This window comes from Stegodyphus dumicola, chromosome 12, assembly GCF_044657685.1.
Source record: "Stegodyphus dumicola isolate Sdum_Otavi_A_Nest chromosome 12, ASM4465768v1".
In the NCBI taxonomy this organism is placed as follows: Eukaryota; Metazoa; Arthropoda; class Arachnida; order Araneae; family Eresidae; genus Stegodyphus; species Stegodyphus dumicola.
This window is the reverse complement of record NC_140779.1, coordinates 74000499-74019146: the sequence shown is the minus strand read 5'-3', so window position 1 is coordinate 74019146 and position 18648 is coordinate 74000499. Positions and strand designations below refer to the sequence as shown.

The window sequence follows — 18648 nt, the reverse complement described above, 5'->3', positions numbered from 1 at the left end:
TTCATGAATATCGCGCTTTTTTATTTCACGGGTATTTATGTAAAACTTTAAAGAACACAAACTGTCATTGCGTATTTGCATCCTTTCTATTATAAAGAACATGTCCCTGTTCGTGAGAAGGAAGGAATATCTTAATAAATATTACATAACATTTTAAGTTTTTCTGAAAATCTTTGCTAATATTATGTAACATTAACAAAAATTTTCAGAAATTTAAAAGTGATATCTGTATTTTTATGAAATAAAGTATAAAGACAAAGCTGCTCCTTTAAAAACTTAATAAAAGCCAAAAAAATTTTAATAAAAATTTGTTAAAAGACGAAAAGGAAAAAAAAAAAAAAAACTTGGAGGTGCGGGGGATCGAACCCCGGGCCTTTCACATGCAAAGCGAACGCTCTACCACTGAGCTACACCCCCTTCGCTTTCACTTTCCTCTGGTAGGAATTTTTACCCTGTTGACCTACTTTGTGACGTGTTTCCTGGCGGAAGAAAAGAATAACTGGCACACTTTTCGTTTCTGTAAGGCGGGAAGAAAACATTACATGCCATATGACGTTAGCAATTAAAACTTCTGCTTTACGAGTTGATTTTTCATCTCTGTTAAAAGCTTGACACAAATCTCTATAACTCTTAAGTATATCTGAGTGATGTGCTTAGATGAAACTTAAACTTGCTTTTCCAATTCCCCCCCCCCAACATTATTTTTTCCCTTCTTTTTTCATGTAATCTTTTCAAAGTATTGTTGTAATTTTTGGTGTCTGTGACTCCGTAAAGTGCGAAAAAGAATAATTTTTTCTCAGTTTTAAAACAAGAAGCGACCTTTTTGTTAATTGCATTCTTAGCTGAAGGGAGCGAAGAGGAAAATTTTCTTTATTTTATTCAGTTTTTTTTTAAATGATATATTTTCAAAATTTATTTGACATCTAGTAATAAGTTGTAATCAGTTTGTTTAAAATGAAATGAGGCTTCATTATTTTTGCTGGTAACTTCAGTGGAATTTATTTCGTTTCAGCTCTACTATTTTTCTTATGGATTCATATCATCTTCTTAAATATGCACGAAAGCGGTATATATTGTATGAAATAATTAACAAGTTAATTAAATAAATAAAGTCGGTTTGTTCACCATATGCAATCTAGCATTTCATTTCCAATCCCAGTGCAGCGCTGAACATTAGTAGTTTGAGTTCAAATCCCGACGAACTGACTGAGTGGGAGTTCCGGTGGATTTCCCCATGTGTAACGTGAAAACAAGGAAGTTTCCCTCAGGAAGTCCTCCGTGAAGGCATCCTGCCCCGTAGACAGATAGCCCGCGCCTTAATCTAAATGATCTAATCCAATCTCAATGCCTTACTCTGAGCACCACTCTTGCTACTTCACCTTTATCATCATCATCATCGTCTTCACGAGCACTCCTCATCTCGTGAGTAATTACATAAATAATATCTTGGTCGGATCAAATTTTACAGGCTTCATCATTCGTCTTTTTATACAGACAATCTTCCGGCCTTTCTTGATTTAAATTTTAAAAAACTTAACTATGAGATGTACTTATTTCAGTTAATCAGTTATCAGTTATCAGATATACACTTTTCAGATCCTGTTAATCGTAGGCATCTTTCTTCATCATTCTTTCTTTCTTATTTACAACTGTTTTTGTTTGTAATAATTTCTGGATTAACGTTAAGCTTTAAATTTATTTCAGGCTTTAGCAATGGGATTTAATGAATCGAAAATCGTGTTTTCAAAAATTCAAGTTTTTCATTTTCGAATATCCAGCGTGGAAACTTTATTTTCAGACTGAAAAACGAATTAAGTGTGATGTTAAAATAGTGAATTTAGGTATTGATGTACATTTTAGTATCGAAATTGATTACCCCCCCCCCTCCTTACAAGGCACCTTTTTCAATTTTTCAATTTATATAAAATGAATTGTAGGAAATATTTTACATTATTATTCATTGAATCCTAACAATTATTATTTTCTACAATGCTGAAGCATTTTGTTTTAGAAAAATTAATGCTTTTTATTCCTACTGTAAAGACTATTGCACAATATTTTAATTTCAATTTAATAAAAAATGCGAAAATACTTTCTTTTAGTGTTATCTTTATGTTTCCTATTCATCATCTTGCTTAACTTCCTACACTTTTTTATGTGCCTTTCAATAACTATAACAGAAAAAATAATACGTAGAAACCTTCCAAATAATAAAACATTATTGCAATTATTGATGATTTAGTATTTCCTTAGGTGATTGCTGGCTGCTTGCTGCTGTAGCGAACTTAACGTTGAACGATGCCCTTTTCTACAGAGTCGTACCCGACGACCAATCTTTTGTCAAAGATTACGCCGGAGTTTTTCACTTTCGTTTCTGGCAGTACGGCCGATGGGTGGACATTGTGGTGGACGACCGATTACCCACATGTGGTGGCCGCCTGGTTTTCATGCACTCGAAGCACAACAATGAGTTCTGGAGTGCGCTCTTAGAAAAGGCCTACGCTAAGTAAGTTTTGCTTTTAGACTGAATTTTTGTAAAAAATTATTCAAAGGCAGTGTAAAAGAACGTATGTAGTGGAACGTTTAGTAGATGGGAATGGGAAAATTTGCGCTAAGAATTTCCGCTGTCTATGAGTATTTCAAAGGAGTCAATTTTAGTAGCCATTGCAAAGTAGAACGTGGAGAATCGCATGTTTGTCCTCTAATTCTTTGGAAATTACGATTTTATTTTTACTGTCCAAAGTCTTTTCCATCGACAGTTCTATGTTGGGATTTATGAGATGGCTCTTAATCGTAACACATATATCGTATATACATATATCTTGGCATATCGTATCTAATGGCATATCGTTTCAGATTGAAGGGATCGAATTGCTTTTTAGAACTGGATCACTTATGTAAATAAAGAAAATTGTAGATTTTGGAACCAAAGAACCCATGATAATTGCACCAGAAACCTCTCCTTAGCGCAGTTGTGGGATTTCGAATGTAGGGATCGTTTGACTTTTTTTTTAATCTAGAAGAGGTTACGTACAGTGGTTTCAGACTGCCATGCCGGTATGCTTTGCAATTTTTTTGCTTTCACAACTTCGAATTCTATAAGTCAACATAGAAGAAATATATTTTTAACAAGAAGGAGCCACAGCACATACGCAACGGTTACAATGTAGAATGTTCGGAAAATACTTGATTTCACGTCTCGACATCCCTTATTCACCACCTTCACTACTAGATGAAATGAAAGTTGCTATTCACGAAGAAATTGTAACTGTCCCAACAGAAATGGTTGGTAAATACCATCTAAAAATTTTAGAAAAGGTTTCGCATGTGTCCACAAATAATCAAGGTATAGGTATCAAAAAAGCATTTATTAGAGATTGATTTGGTGTTAAAAATAAGATAATTTTTTTTTTTTTTTTTTTTTTTTTTTTTTTTTGAAAATGAGCAAAATTACACTTATTTGAAAAACATGCGTTCTTTTTGCACCACTCTGCCGGATGGTCGAAAATTTTTTACATTACATTGAATATAATTGTTGACACGAAAATTCATCATTGTCAGAAATAATGCGAATTTAATTTCGGATTTAATGCTTAAACAAGCATTTGAATAAATTTTCCTTGCAGACTGCATGGTAGTTACGAAGCCTTGAAGGGTGGAACTGCCTGCGAAGCGATGGAGGACTTCACCGGCGGTGTAACAGAAGTCTACGAATTAAACAAAGCACCCCCAAATTTCTATCGTATTCTTCTAAAGGCCTTTGAAAGGTGGTCTCTCATGAGTTGTTCCATTGAGGTAATTCCTTTGTATGATTTTATTTTTAAAAATATCTTTTTCTTTATACAGGAAGTTTCAGATTGAAGGGGACAAAAGAAAACATACCTGAGAATGCTGTAGTTGTTTTATTTTGATAAATCCAAATTTACAGTGCAATTATAGTTATTCAAGTTTGCAGAGATGTTCTATGTATGCCTCTCCACTGATACGTCAAATATCTATGCGGTATTTTAGTTTCTGCCACAATTCATGATAGAATATCCTTTGTTGATGATTTGGGCACTTCAGTTATCCGCTGCTTCATTTGCTTTAAGTCCTAGAGGAATGGAGGAACGAACACTTTGTCTTTACAAAACCTCATGGGGAAAATCACAAGGGGTTAGATCTGGGGATCTCGTGGCCAACAGAACAATGGCATATCGTTTGACCTAGTACGGCTAATTCAGGGATGGAGTGGATTGCTGTTCAGGTACTGGGGTACGTTTTTACGCCAATATGGTAGTGCACAGTCTTGCTGCAGAATGAAGCTGGGAACAGCTTTCTCTAACTGAGGGAACAGCTATTATTGTAGCATATCTTGGTAAATGCACTCGTTAATCGATTTTTCAGGGGGGGGGGAAGGACCAAAAACACAACTGTTGGAAATGGCGCAGAAAACGTTCACCTTTTGGAGAATCACGCTATTGTTCCATTATACCATGTGGATTTTACGTTCCCCAAAATCTTAATTTATAGCGATTTGCCAGAAACGTGAAAAGTGGATTCATCCGCAAAGCCAAGTCTGTTCACGGAACCATCTACCTCTACCTTATCTTGGAAATTCTCACAGAAAGGGTTTACGCCAAGGTTTTTAATGCCTGCACTATCTGATATGTGTATGGTCGGAATTGGTAGACGTTTCCTTAGCACGTGCTACATCGTTACATGAGGCACACAGATTTCAGAACTCGCACGCTTCGTTGATTTTGTGGGACTTCGTAAAAACGTTTCACGGATTTTTTTTAACCGCTTCGGGTTTGGCTGCTGGTTTTAAGTAGCCCGGTGTCCTGAAACTGCTTCACCACAGTTCGATGTTGTGACGATGTGGTGGTTCTTTCCAAATTTCGTGCGGAAATGTCTATGAACGACGATACACGATGATATTTTGGTGTATGCCAAAACACTGTACGCCTTCTCCTGCATGGATGACGCCGTTTTCATAAACAGTGTCTCTAGCGGCGATTTTGGACCGAAAGCCGATAACCGGAACATTTTTCCCTGTTGCCAGATAAAACTTTTTTAATTATAGTTTCAGAATTAACTTGTTTCGACTTACTAAACCAATAACAGAATTCATGCTGTGCTATTCTTTCGTCGAATTGAATATGAAACATCCTTTATTTAACATTTTCTCTTAACTTAGTACAAAATTGTTTGAAGACGTTCTAAAAACAATTTTACTTTAATGTTACGCAACAGCCACAAATATATTTTTTAATTAATGTTTTGATTGCATAATTGAAATATTCTTTTGGTTTATTTAGTTAAATTGTGCCATAATTGGGGATTTTGCTCGGACTTAAGAGCATTTTTTATCTCCATAGCTGTAGTTCAGGCTTCTAGGACATGGTACTTTTAAAATATACACATATTACCTTGTTTAAATGTAAGAAACTGTGTGCATAAGTATCTTTTTTTAGCATTTTAATTGCCATCTTTATAGTTATTATTTAGCGGCTATGATTTCATCTGAGTAACTGTTAGAACCTCTGTGGAAATACTTTTTTCACAGTGCAAGTTCCTATGCTTATAAGTTACTTCTATTTGACAGTGCAGCATCTGAACGCAGAAATTCACATTACGGTATACTACTAAAACATGATCTTATTTGTTTCTCCATGTGAAATCTTATTACCTTTTTATAATAATGCAACACAATATTTTCATTGCACAGAATAGAATGTTTAGCTTCGCGAAGCAAAATTTATAGGGCGAAGATCGAAATTTTCACTGCATGATGAATAAAAGTGCCTTCCTAACGTCGCAGAAATCATCCATGCGCTCATTTTAAAGATTCATTATATGAAAAATACGTAAATTAGAAGTCTGATCAGTAATAAAAACCTGATGGAAAATGAATATCAATCAGACAGACATCTTTTTGAAAATACATTTTTGTTTTTTCTTTAATTATTTTATTAATATTGCATGAAATTTATAGTCACTTCTGGAAGACTTTGAATATATTTAAGTGAGTGAATTTCCGCAACTTTCTGCAACCTTGCAATGTATTAGCAATATCTTTCCTGTCTAAGAAAAGGATTGTGCACATGAAAGAACAATTATGCCTGTCTTCTGTGTAATTCATTATTTTGCATATCAGACATAAGCAAGAATTTTTAAATGAGACAAATCCTAATTTTTTTTAAGTTCTTCATATAAAAATAACAGGAAAGAAAATAATTTTTTATTATTTGTCAAAAGTTTTTATTTAGAATAAGATCTGAAGTCTGCGTTTAAGGAGAAACAAATTTAAGATATAATTTTTAAATGTAGAAATACTTGTAGTTATTGAAAAAGATACAGATTACATTCAATACATGAAGTATATAACATAAAATCTTCAATTCACTTTCTCAGTATCATGCAAAAAAATATTTCAGTAAGGAATTAAAGATCTTGCATTTCTTTCAAATCTTTTAAAATGACGAGTGCAAATATTATTAGATTTTACAGAGATATACGACCAGTTACGTTCAATTTCTTCAAGTGAATGTTAGTTTGTTTGCTTATGTGCTCATAAATATCTGCACTGTTGAACTCTAACATATTTATTAATAATCTACGAAAAGCTTAATAATCATTAAAAACATTCCTAACAATATCAACAAGAAACTGACAGTCAAATGTTATAAGCACAGAAGCAATATCGAGTTAGCCATTGGGCTTTCAAACGAACTATAGTTGTCTTTATTGTGCGAAAAATAGTTCTTGCTAGCAGCAAGTGTTTTACAGTTCTTTCTAGTAGAGGGCATCCATAGCATTCTTTTTTGTCTGGTGCATTTTACAGATTCTATTAGTCACTCCCTTTTAGTTTTTTTTATTTTTTATTATTATACTTTACGTTCTCTAATTCATTATGGTTGAAAACGATATCAAAGAGTCATTGGCTGATGAGCCCCTGAAATCGAGTGGCTTCATTGACAGACATAGTGCAAAATTGTTTGACAATGCTCGTGAAATTAGCAACTTTTCTGATATTAAGTAGAGACTTTATTGAGGACATTCTTGCTTCCTTAATAACAGAACATATCACCTCACACTTCGTAACAACTCGAATGTTGGGTCTTGGCCTTTATATTGTAAATTGTGAGGGAACTGCAAGTGAATTAATTTCATTTGGTTAATTTTCTGTAGCAGTTGCTTTGCTTGCCGTGTTGAAATGACATGACTTCAAATCGCTGCTGATAGCATAGCAGTTTTTGTCGCAACAGCTTCGAGCATTATACTCAAAAGGGTCGCATGTTCTATTCTGAACCACGGCCACAGCAGCTAAGAACATCCATTTTCACAGTTGTCATCCGTCATCGCTGTTCACAGCTGAGAGTTGTTAATGCCAAACATCAATATTAGCAGCTTTGAGTTGTGCAGAGTAGTAGCAGTTGGTTCTCATTACGAAATAAAGATGGGGCGATGAGATTATCGAGGTCTTAAAACTGGCGGCGGCAACAAACATTTTCCACCCTCTTGCATTGTCTTCAGAAAGTTTAAATTGGGGGCAAGCAGACCGTGCTCCAAGAATCTAACTTTTTTAAATGTTTGAGTTAAAATATTTAAGGGCTATTTAAGTTAGGATTCAAAAGATAAAGAAAAGAGCGAAGATTATAGTTTTTGTATTTGTTTGCGAGATTTGTGGGATTAGATAATTCGAATGTTCCACCCCTAGATCTGACGACTTCTCCGGATAATGTTTACTTCAAACAGTTCGTAAACTTATTATTGAAAAAAAGTAAAAATCTGTGTCTTGTTGTTATGCATTTTACTACTGTAATGTAGTGCATGAGACTGTAACGTTACCAGAAAAGCGGATAGGTTTACCAAAATATATGCTGTTTCTTTTTTTCAGCCGGATCCTGACGTACTTGAAATGGAGATGCCAAATGGGTTGATAAAAGGGCACGCATACAGTATTACAAAAGTTAAGCTGGTAAGTTGTTCCTTATATTTTTTCTTTGAAATGAAAAGTAATGCGTTGAACTCCCGTATGCATGCAAATTATTATCAACGTATCATTTCCCAAAAAGAATGATTTAGACGTTATTTCTGAAGTTGGGAACCTCATTACCAAGGCTTGGAAAAGCTGAATACTGATTAATAGCTGAATAAAATTGATATCGAATATCCTAATGTAAGAAGGCTTTTCTAACGAGGCTAATGTAAGAAGGCTTGGTTGGTTGTAACTTTTGTGGCTCATAACCTTAAGGGTTATTATATGCCAGGCATACGATGAGATTCTGCTAGGAAAAAAGCAAGGCATTAGACCTTTGTAAAGTTTTTTTTTTTTTTTTTTTTTGTGTGTGTGTGTGTGTGTATGTGTGTGTGTGTGTCTTTAAGAATCTAGAAATATAACCGAAGAAGCCTAGAATCGTGGATTGAGATAAACAAAGAACAGCAAAGGCCATAAAGTTAAAAATAAGTTTACTTAAGCTGAATGCTTTAACCTTTTTAAACTACGAGCCAATTATCGTGCCTTCTTTACCTTAGAATTCAAGAATACTAAATGATGAAACAGTTGTAAATTCAACCAAAAAGATTATTTTTACTTCGGCTGGAAGTCACAAAACTAACTGTTATTTAAACAGTTAGCGTTATAACTAAAATGTTTATGACAATTTTGCTCCCAACTGCAAATCAAACGCAACTTTTAAGCATAATTACTAGCAAAAATTCAGAACACTGCGAGAGCGATACAACTATACAGTCAGCAAGTGAAGTATGAAAGTTGCTACGATCAGGCCTCTCTAAATTATATTTTTGCTTTAATTGACATTTTTGGTGGACTTGAAGGAAAGATTTATGGTAAAAAATAATGTGTTAATTAAAATAAACCTTACAATGCTATAGGATTTTATTGTAATTCTTAATGCATTGACCCAAGAGAGACCAATAAAAGAGTTGAAAAAAGAAGGAAAGGTTAAACAGCATGGTGATTACAATGGAGTGCTTTAATAAATAGGCTGTGTGACTACTTGGATGAATAAACTGAGTTTCCAATTGAATGATACCACAGCTTTGCGCAGTTGCTTTACTGTGATGGAATGCGAACTTTGCTGTCAAAAAAGGTTTATTGGTTTATTAGATTACGGCAAAGCACTCGAGGGCTATCTGCCTTAAGAGAGGGATGCCTTCGTGGAGGACTTTAAAAAAAAACTGGCTCGTATACACGTTACACATGAGGAAAACCACGAAAACACCCATGCAGCCAGCCCGTTTGCAGGATTCGAACCTCGGACCGAACTACCAGGTGTTCAGCGACATTACCGCTCGGCCGCTGGTGGACCTGTCAAAAAAAGGAGTGCAAAGACTCTGTAGAGTCATTATTTTCGATATCCAGGAAACTGAAGAATGTGCAATGCTCTCGTCGAGGCTCGAACCTGGACCTCTCGAACATGCGCCGAGTGTGCTACCGTTACACCACGAAGGCATACTGCAAGGAGGGAGAAAATGCTTTATAACTCTTTTCAAGTGATAAATTGAAAATATAGGAATTTTATCATTATTTTAATTAAATCCATTTTAAATAGTGCGGTGCATGCTTTTCATATACAGCCTTTGTAGTTTCTATATTACGCTTTCATTAATTATATTTTGACGATACCTTTTCGATTATTCGTGTTTTCCGTTTAGCTGGTCATAGTATTTCAATTAATATAAAAGAGAAAAGTGTCAATTTTGTGGTTAAAACACTTTTTCCCTACGATAACGATGTAAGTTTAGGCAGATATTCGAATCAATTTGATTGATTTCCTTTGTTGTAGTAAGCCTTCACTCGACAGCACAGAAAAAATTAGGCATATCATCATAGAAATTTTTCTATTTCGGTTACTAGATCTGTTACTTATTCATGATACCATTTCGGTGAGAATAACTCACACTGTATTCGCGAAAATCAGTTTGCAGTTCATCAAACTTATTTTCATATCTCAGAATTAAATAACTCGGGATGTCCGCTTAAAATTTCTATCAGTTTTAAATCAACTTTAGAGGTATTTCTTGTAAATGCCATCAAGGATCTTTGGCGGCTTTTCATATACATCCCTGTTTCAAGAGAAAGGATCTGAAAATGCCCAAGATTACAATTAGAATCCTTTCTTGAATTTACAATTATTTAGAAACATTGTTAGTAAATCAAAACGAAATAACAATTAGTTTTATATTTATTATGCAGACGGAATACAAGATTCCTTTTTTGAGATCGTTTTATCAAATTCTGTTTGTATTAGAAATAATGGATCATTCATCTTTGAGACTAACCCAAGATCTCTCTCGCATTAGAAATAAATGTCATATTTCTAGTATGAAATCAAAATTTGTTATCTATATCACGCAAAAATCTCTTCACCTCTCATATTTACATAACGTCTTTATACTTATCTCATTTTGAATATTAACCTTGTCCTTTTTTTTTCCTGACAACTCCAGCAAAGGAAACCAGAATAAAAGTTTGATAAAAATTCATCCATTTAATGAGTTTAATATTTTCTTCTTATTTACAGGTGGAAGTACAGACACCAAGAGTACGAGGCAAAATCCCTTTGTTGCGAGTCAGAAACCCTTGGGGAAATGAATGCGAGTGGAGAGGTGCCTGGAGCGACCGGTTTGTAAACCCTTGCAACTCAAATCATACAGGTTCATTTTAAATACTGAATTCGGAGTCTGTTCATTGTTCGTCGCAATTTACGGTATCCATAACTTGAAATTAAAACTTAAAATCAAAACCTGGAAAAATGTTTTGCTGTATTTTGTTGCATTTCTGAGCTGAAAATTAATTACCGAAGTCAGTTCATGTTCATTTAAGTACACTAAAAATGTCATTAGAAAGTTTCAGAGACTGAAAACATCAATAAAAGAGATAAGCTTTTGTATTAATTGTCGAGTCTCGAGTAGAAAAGTCTTTTACTCGTATGATCCAAAAAATCAGTAATGGTTGTGGAGATAATCATATTTTTCTGGTGCTGAAATATAAATAACCATTTGTGCTCTCGCCAGGATTCGAACCGCGGATTTTCTTTTGCCAGGTAAACGTACTAATTATTTACACCGAAGAGCACACCCGAAGAAAATGTGATAATTCTGTACGAGGTTATGTGTAAGTTGTACATTTTTTAAAAGAGCTATTAATGTATGTCTGGAAGACATCTTCAATATTTTTATATTTATAAATTTGTATGCATAACGATACACGTTATTGAAAATAATCCAAGAAAATCAAATATAAGTATCAATCCAGAGACAGGCAAACAGGTATACGATCTAAGCGATGAAAAAAGCAGAAGCTGAATCTAATGTGTTACAATTACGCTTATTCTAGAGTCTAATGGTACTTAGACTGGTATTAATAATATAATTTTCATTGCACATTTCTTTTAACTTACGTCAAAGATAGAGTACCAAATTTGTAAATCAGACTAACCGCGTATTCTTAAGAGAAGCAGTAAACGATTTGCATAATTTTAAAATGGTCATAGAAAAATCTCTAACGCGTTTGATTATGGGAGCAATGGATCATGCGATGAAAAAATCTGATGTCATCTTTATTTTGAAGAAATCATGTAATGAAGTCTTAACAGATTTGAAACTATTTGCGAACATATCGGTCGTCAAATTCTGTTTAGTGTTTCAGTGAAAATAATGAAATGAAATTTACATATATTTGATTTGTGCATGCTTTGAATTCCCAGGAATAGTTGTCTGCATGGGCTTTTCCCTGATTTCCTTTAAAATAACGTAAGTATGATACAGAGTCCCTTATGAAATTCCATAAGATATACCTCCTTAGACAAATACCTTAATTTAAATCAACCAGCTTTATTTGCATAAACTGTGAAGGCTGCAATCATGCATGAAGAAATTAGATTCGTAGTTTTCAAAGCTTTCTAAACTCATTCTTTGATTAATTTGGATCAAGAAAATTAATCCTCTTGATATTATTTGAAATACACGTTCTCTATTTTGACATAAAATACAGTATTATCATTAGTGTACTCTTTTGTTCAAAACGTTCCTGCGAATGCCATGTCACAAAGATAAATTTTGGGGGTAATTGAATTTAGGTGTCGGTGAACGTTACGTAGTTGTTGCTTCAAATTGTTGGGCATTTGTAGCTTAATGCATTAATCTGGAATGGCCAATATACAGCAGTTATTTAGCCATCTCATGGTCAAGAACATTGCTCAAGGGTCATCAAAGGATGCGGCCGATTCTTCAGTCTCGAGAAGGAGGACATTCTATCACAGTTTTGATGGAAAATACTCCAGGGAACAGATCTGAGGGTCTCCTTTTCCTCTCATTCTATGTAGAAGAAATTATGAAGTGATATCGTCTAGAACAATGTGGTTTGTTTTATGGTAAAAACGGAGTTAAAGCATAATTTGCTCATGCAGCACAATATGTAAATTTGCTCAAAGAGCTTTAAAGCGAAAAGGCTTGAGTTTCTTCGAGCAGAAGCAGAATTCTCTCATATCCTTAATCATCTTATTTACTCAATTTCACGCCACTGATTCATTAACTAGAAAGGCAATATTTTCAATCTGGGATAAACAGTAAGAAGTATTTTACCAGTGCTTCGAAGAACATCAGGAGGACTGGTACAGATGTATGCGGTCCGATGGGATCGTACATCATTTTAGACGAATCTGTAATCATTTTAGACGTTTCGAATAGAAAGATCTTACAAGGATATTCCATAAACATTTTTGTAAACATAAAAGTACACAACTTGCTGTGCACAAGAATTTCATTTGAGTGCATTTGGTTTGAATTAATTGATTATTGATGTAGATTTGCTGATACAGAGAAATACTACATAATAATTCTTTCCCAATGGCGGGTGCTTGCCTATGCCGCATAGGCCACTCCTAATGCCAGATGTGGTGGTCTCTTTATTATGGAGGCACCTAATAGGTGTTCCACCTTTGCCTCCTATGAAGGTACAGACAATTTAGGACAGACATGTAGGGACATGCACGCCTTCTCCGGGACTCGAACGCGGGCCCTTAGGTATCGCAGTCAGGGTCCCCTAACCACTCTTCCGTCTGGGAGACATCCACATAATCATAGTGGAACATATTTTTCCTGAATATGTGAAAGTACATTAAAGGCCGGGTACAAAACCTTTAAAATTTTTTTTATATTAACACCCCGCATATTTTTTTATATTAACATGTGAATTCCAATAAAAAACCTAATTCCTTCATGTTATAGAAATTTATATTTTGTTTTACTTCTTCATAGATGGATTTTGAGAGCAATTTAACATAAGTTTTGAAATTTGCGAATTCAGTTTTCCTCATTCTGTGTAAATTTAAGACAGTGTTGACAAGTTTTTCAATTACTCGAGATGAAAAATAAGCATGTTAATGCGTTAATTCAGCGAGTAATGGTTTCGTCGGAACGATATAACAGTGCCAGAGAAAGCATGAAATAAGAATTCTGTGGGACAGCAACTTCGTTGCCCACAAAAGACATAAATATATCAATGCTTGATCTCGAAGCACGCTTTTAGCTCGAAATTCGCTAGTTGTCGCGGCACAGATACAGAGGAAACAGGATCAGGTTTCACTTGCAACAAAATAATTATGATATGAACTTTCTCTTGTGACTTTATAGATTGGAAAACAATTATCTGCGTATTCTGCACTAATTTTTAATACTATATAATTCCTGTTCAGTGCTGGTTTCCTAAAAGTAGACACTTGTGAGTATTTACATTGATAAAAAAGCTTCAGAACGTTCATCAGCCTGTTGCGAAGACATTTATACATACAGGATAGATAAAAAATCATCAGACATTTTAAAAACCCATAAAAAATGAATGAGTAAAGATGCAGTTTCATAAATTAATGTCATGAACTCTTTTTTTAACAGCAAACAAATTTATAAATTCGCCGATAAAGGGCGCTGCTTTGTCATTATTATACCTTTCGGAATCCATTTAACGAAAAAAAGTTTGTTTAATGCCGTAGAATTGGTTCTTTACACGGTATTTTAGATACATGAAGTCCGGCCATCGAGGAAATCAGGCAGTAGGAATGAAGTATTAATTTCCTCTGCGAAAAACTGCTTTACAAGGGCTGCTATATGAAGAGCTGTTTCAAATTTCATAAACATGAATCCGTGTGAGATTTCGGTCCGACGAACTCGGTACCACTTCTTGCGTATAGTTGTTCAAGACAGAATGCATCAGTTACGACTGATGACACTAAACACTGACTTGCGACAAGTCTTAATGGCTCCTCCCCATACTCGAAAGTATTGTTCTTAAGCCCTTTCCGACTTTTCTTTGCATTAAAAATGTGTTTTCCTCTTCGAAGGATGCTCAGAATTGATAGTGTGGATCATTAAAAATTTTTGTAAGCAGGTCGTGTGGCAAATTCTTGCCATTTATGCATATCATTTCATTTTAGCTTGTAGATATACAGTTGCAGCCGCATTCTGCAATATTGGAGCATTGATGAACTTGGTAGACTTATGATTCTTGCAATTTTCAAAGAACTAGAACAAGAACAGGGAACTGCTAACATCGTTCCCTGATTGTGCCGATTGCTTCCGCCTGGGCTTCTTTTGGGTTTCCAAGGGATTCGGCTAATGACGGTTTGCCACCGTGACTTCGAATGAGGAATTTTTCCCCATGGTGGGAGGGCAAATTAAATACTTAATAGTGCAAATTCTGCGTAATTGAGCAAGTCTTTGGAATTTAAATTTATTTTCTTAATTGTTCTTGAAAATGTGGAGAGCAGTTCAGCACCGTCTTCGGTGGTTAAGTTATGAATTTTATTTGATTGCTGCCAAAACTGCTCCGAATTCATGAGATGATTTTTGGTGAAAACCGCATCATCCTGTGACTAATCGTTTTTATTTAACCTTCCGAGCGTTACGGGCTTAGCCCTATGAGAAAATCTGTGGAATTTAAGTTTCTCTCGTTAAATGTTCTCGAAAGTGTAGGGTGCCAGTTCAGAACTGTCTATCGGTGATTATGTTATATATTTGATTTGGTTGCCGCCAAAAACGCTCCGAATTCATCAGATGATTTTTGGTGGAAACCCCATCCTCCTGTGATGAATCATTTATAATTAAAAAATTTTAAAAAGTCTAGTGAGTTTTGCACATCCTGTACATGATTTTATGATGACTACGATTTTCTAGAGCTTTCTGTGCTAAAGCGCTTCAAGAAACAATCTTTGCGATTAGTATAAAGATCTTAAAATGTCTTGTTAATTATTTTAAATGCTAGATAAAGGAGGCATTGTTGACGTTGTAAGTAATACTTAGTTTATTATTTTATTTACATGAAAAGCTGTTTGATTAAATTTCTGACTTCAGTTAATATGGAATTTGAGCTAATGTTGCGGTTAACGTAATTATCATTAATCATGAAAATCAGTAATATTTGTGGTTAAGTTGCAGTGGCAACTTCCAGCTGTTAAAGTTGCTTCATTTGTTTCAGATCTCAAGAGTGGTCGCTTATCAGCCCAGAGGAAAAGGAAGAGCTGGGGTTAAGGTTTGATGCAGATGGTGAATTTTGGTAAGTGTTCACATTGCTGTGTATTGCTATGCCTTTAAGAAGAAATAAAGATTAAAAAAATAATTCTGGATTCTGTACCAAGGCACGTAATATATTGCATTATAATAAGAAAAAGAATGCATAAGAAAACATCTATTATCAGACACAGCTATACAAATCTTCATAAAAATCATATTGTATATACTGTAAATTAGAAATATGTGATGTTACATCAATTACATTATTATTAAAAGGTATAAAATTAAATTTTAACGAGTTTATTGCTTTTAGATTATCCATTTTGTTAGGCAGTTTCATATAGACTGCGAAAGACAAATTAAAAATATATGTGTTGTGCAATAGAAATACTGTCGTAATATCATGAATAGCATAATACAACTTAGCATACTAAAAATTTTGGAAAGGCGCTGCTAACGAAATTTTAAAAGATACGTAATGAAGCTAAGAAATAAGTTTCCCTGTTGTTTATTCATATTGTTGCGTGCGTACGAGTTCGCAACAGATTGAATGCACAAGTCCGATAATAGGTTAATAAAATTTATTTTTATCCAAAGAAATGCATCAGAACGCTGCAATTTTCCTCAGAGATATTCGTAAAAGTATTTACAATATCGTGCGGTATAGCAGTAGTTATATTTCAAACTACCAAAAACGTTAAAATACAACGCAATGCAAAGACGTATCTAAAGAGAAAGTTTATTCAGATATCTCAGTTCACGCGGAACTAAACAACTCTCAAGAACAATAACTAAGCAACTGGCACTGAGACGCTATCTCTTTCTCTCTGGCCTTTTACAGTTTTCAACCTGTCGCGAGATAATTCTAGTACTTTCTGTTTCTCGAAATTACTGGAAAGCAATACGAGGGCGGAATTATGGTTACAGCTAACATAGTGGTCAAATACATTTATTCAATTTGAATACAAATTACTGAAATATGCTTTTACTCAATGTTAAATAAACGCTCATAATAAATAATAATAAATGAAATAATAATAAATAATAATAAACGCGCATAAAATATAATAATGTGCTCCTGTATTCTTACTTTTTCGGCATAGCTTTCTCTTAAAATTTGTCTCGCGCCGTATTGCGCGGAGAAATACAATAATTTTAATTATAACTTTACTAAAATTATCTATCTAAATACAAAATTCGCAACACTATTAATAAACTGCAATTTCTATGAGTGAAGTAGATTGTAGTCATTAATACCTGGCAACTTAATCTTCAGTTCTACTTATATCGAACATTTATTACGAAAATAAAACGCCTCATTAACCTCTTAACGCGCTAGCATGACCAGACTTTAATATTGCACTTACCGTGGAAAAAGAAAGGTAGCCCATTTTGGTTGGACTTCTACCTGTTGGTCCGCGAAAGATATTTTATTTACCTTGTACCACCCAGTAGGAACCACTGCAGGTGTTCCCCTATCCGCCACCTGGGAACGCGTCCTCTAGGGTTTACAGGTCCCCCGAGGAACACTAACTGTTTTAAAACACATAAATTGTAAATTAAAAATAAAAATTCTTTTCTTTTTGAAAATTAGAATTAAAAGTATGAAGGTTTTTAATTTTAGCGCAATTACTAAAGTGAAGAAGAAAGATGTGGTCTTCAAAGGATCTTTTTTCAAAAGTGATTTCGGAATGAAACGGCAACTAGCATAGCTAACCACCGTTCGAAAGCAGGTGAAGAGAAAATCATTATAACTTAAAAGTATTTAGTCTTTCAGCCTTTTGTTCATGTGATATCTCCATTTCCAGTGATGTAGGGATGATTGTTTTTAAAGTACTCATAGTACTGATGATTGTTTTTAAGTCCTAAAAATAATAAAAGAAGGTATATTTGATGTTCAATGTGCAACCTGCTTTTCTGTTAATCAGAAGAGGCTATACAACGCGGCGTACTCATATAATCCTACTTAATAATGCATAGATGTATGATTAAGTTGCAATTTCATCTTTAGGTAGAATAGAGATGTTTTAACTTAATATAATTCAAAGGCTGAGAACGGTCTATCCTCTGGCTACAGTCTCCACTCCACTGCTGAAGTTGGCCAACCAACGGGATACGGTAAGCCTTGAGGGTGCTTTGTTCCGGCACACCGACACCATTGCGAGGAGGGAACTCACTAGCCCTTTCTTCCATAGGAACTTTGCTGTCCAACGCTGGCCGTGATAATCACCTTCCATCATTGCTGTCCACGCTCTCAATGACGACTACGAAAGGGACGGACGCTGACTTATATCGTTCGCTTGCGGCCAACTCCATCTATGTATTCTGAGTAGCTCACGCCCTCTTGTGTCTATTGCACCTGTTTTCCCTTCGCGTAGTGTAATAGTTTCGTTGTGAGAGCCGTTTGGTCAGTCATTTCTGTACAATCCAAGTATAATGCTTAGCGAAAACTGAGAGCTAACTCGAATGCCTGGGTGTGAAATCGACTTGCGACTAAAATTTAATTGTATATGTTTTCCTTTTTTCCTCGCGGGTGCAGTGTCAGTCTACTCCTTGTAATGCCTCCTGAGCAACATTTCCGGTGATGAGATGGCTAAACAATCAATGCCTTCAGCAAGTGTCCCGCAATTAGGAAAAAAATCTAGAGCTGACAACGACTAAGATGCTTATGCTGTATATTATTATTCACTTTTAGAAGCAATAGAATAGAGTTGAAGACGGAATAGACAGTAATGACTATAAAAGTTATTTCATTCATAGAAACTGTGGACAATTATCGGGGAAATATTTAAAATTATTTTCTTAGCTATATTATTATTATTATTATTATTATTATTATTATTATTATTATTTTGACGGAACTATCTCTTTAGTAGTATCTTTTTCAAATTCCTTGACACGATATTGTTATACTCTTTTTTACATTTAAAAACATTTTTTACAAGAACTGAATTACGTACAGTGATCTCATTAAGAAACTTAATGGATTGCACCTTAGATTTTGTCTCAGCCCTTCTGTACTGCTTCGGACCACAATCCAGCTTTAATCCTGAAGAAGCATGATCTTTTTTTATAAATTAGAAGTCAAACAACAAAAATCAGCCTTATATTTGCAAAATTTTCGCTGTGAAA

The 18648-nt window shown here is 34.6% G+C and overlaps 1 protein-coding gene and 1 non-coding gene across 10 annotated transcripts in view; one reads left to right on the top strand and one right to left on the bottom strand.

Annotated features, from left to right (window-relative positions):
- Window positions 1–18648, top strand: part of LOC118183057 (calpain-B-like) — a 207537-nt gene that overhangs the window by 126268 nt on the left and 62621 nt on the right. For all 9 annotated transcript variants that reach the window (XM_085806582.1, XM_085806581.1, XM_085806579.1 and 6 more), the window contains 5 exons: window positions 2254–2506; window positions 3627–3795; window positions 7883–7963; window positions 10533–10633; window positions 15482–15559. In XM_085806582.1, coding sequence (XP_085662708.1) covers window positions 2254–2506; window positions 3627–3795; window positions 7883–7963; window positions 10533–10633; window positions 15482–15559 — 682 coding nt within the window. The remainder of the gene's footprint in view (window positions 1–2253; window positions 2507–3626; window positions 3796–7882; window positions 7964–10532; window positions 10634–15481; window positions 15560–18648) is intronic.
- Window positions 346–417, bottom strand: TRNAA-UGC (transfer RNA alanine (anticodon UGC)). Its single transcript has one exon. It is a non-coding gene; the product is annotated as a tRNA-Ala (tRNA).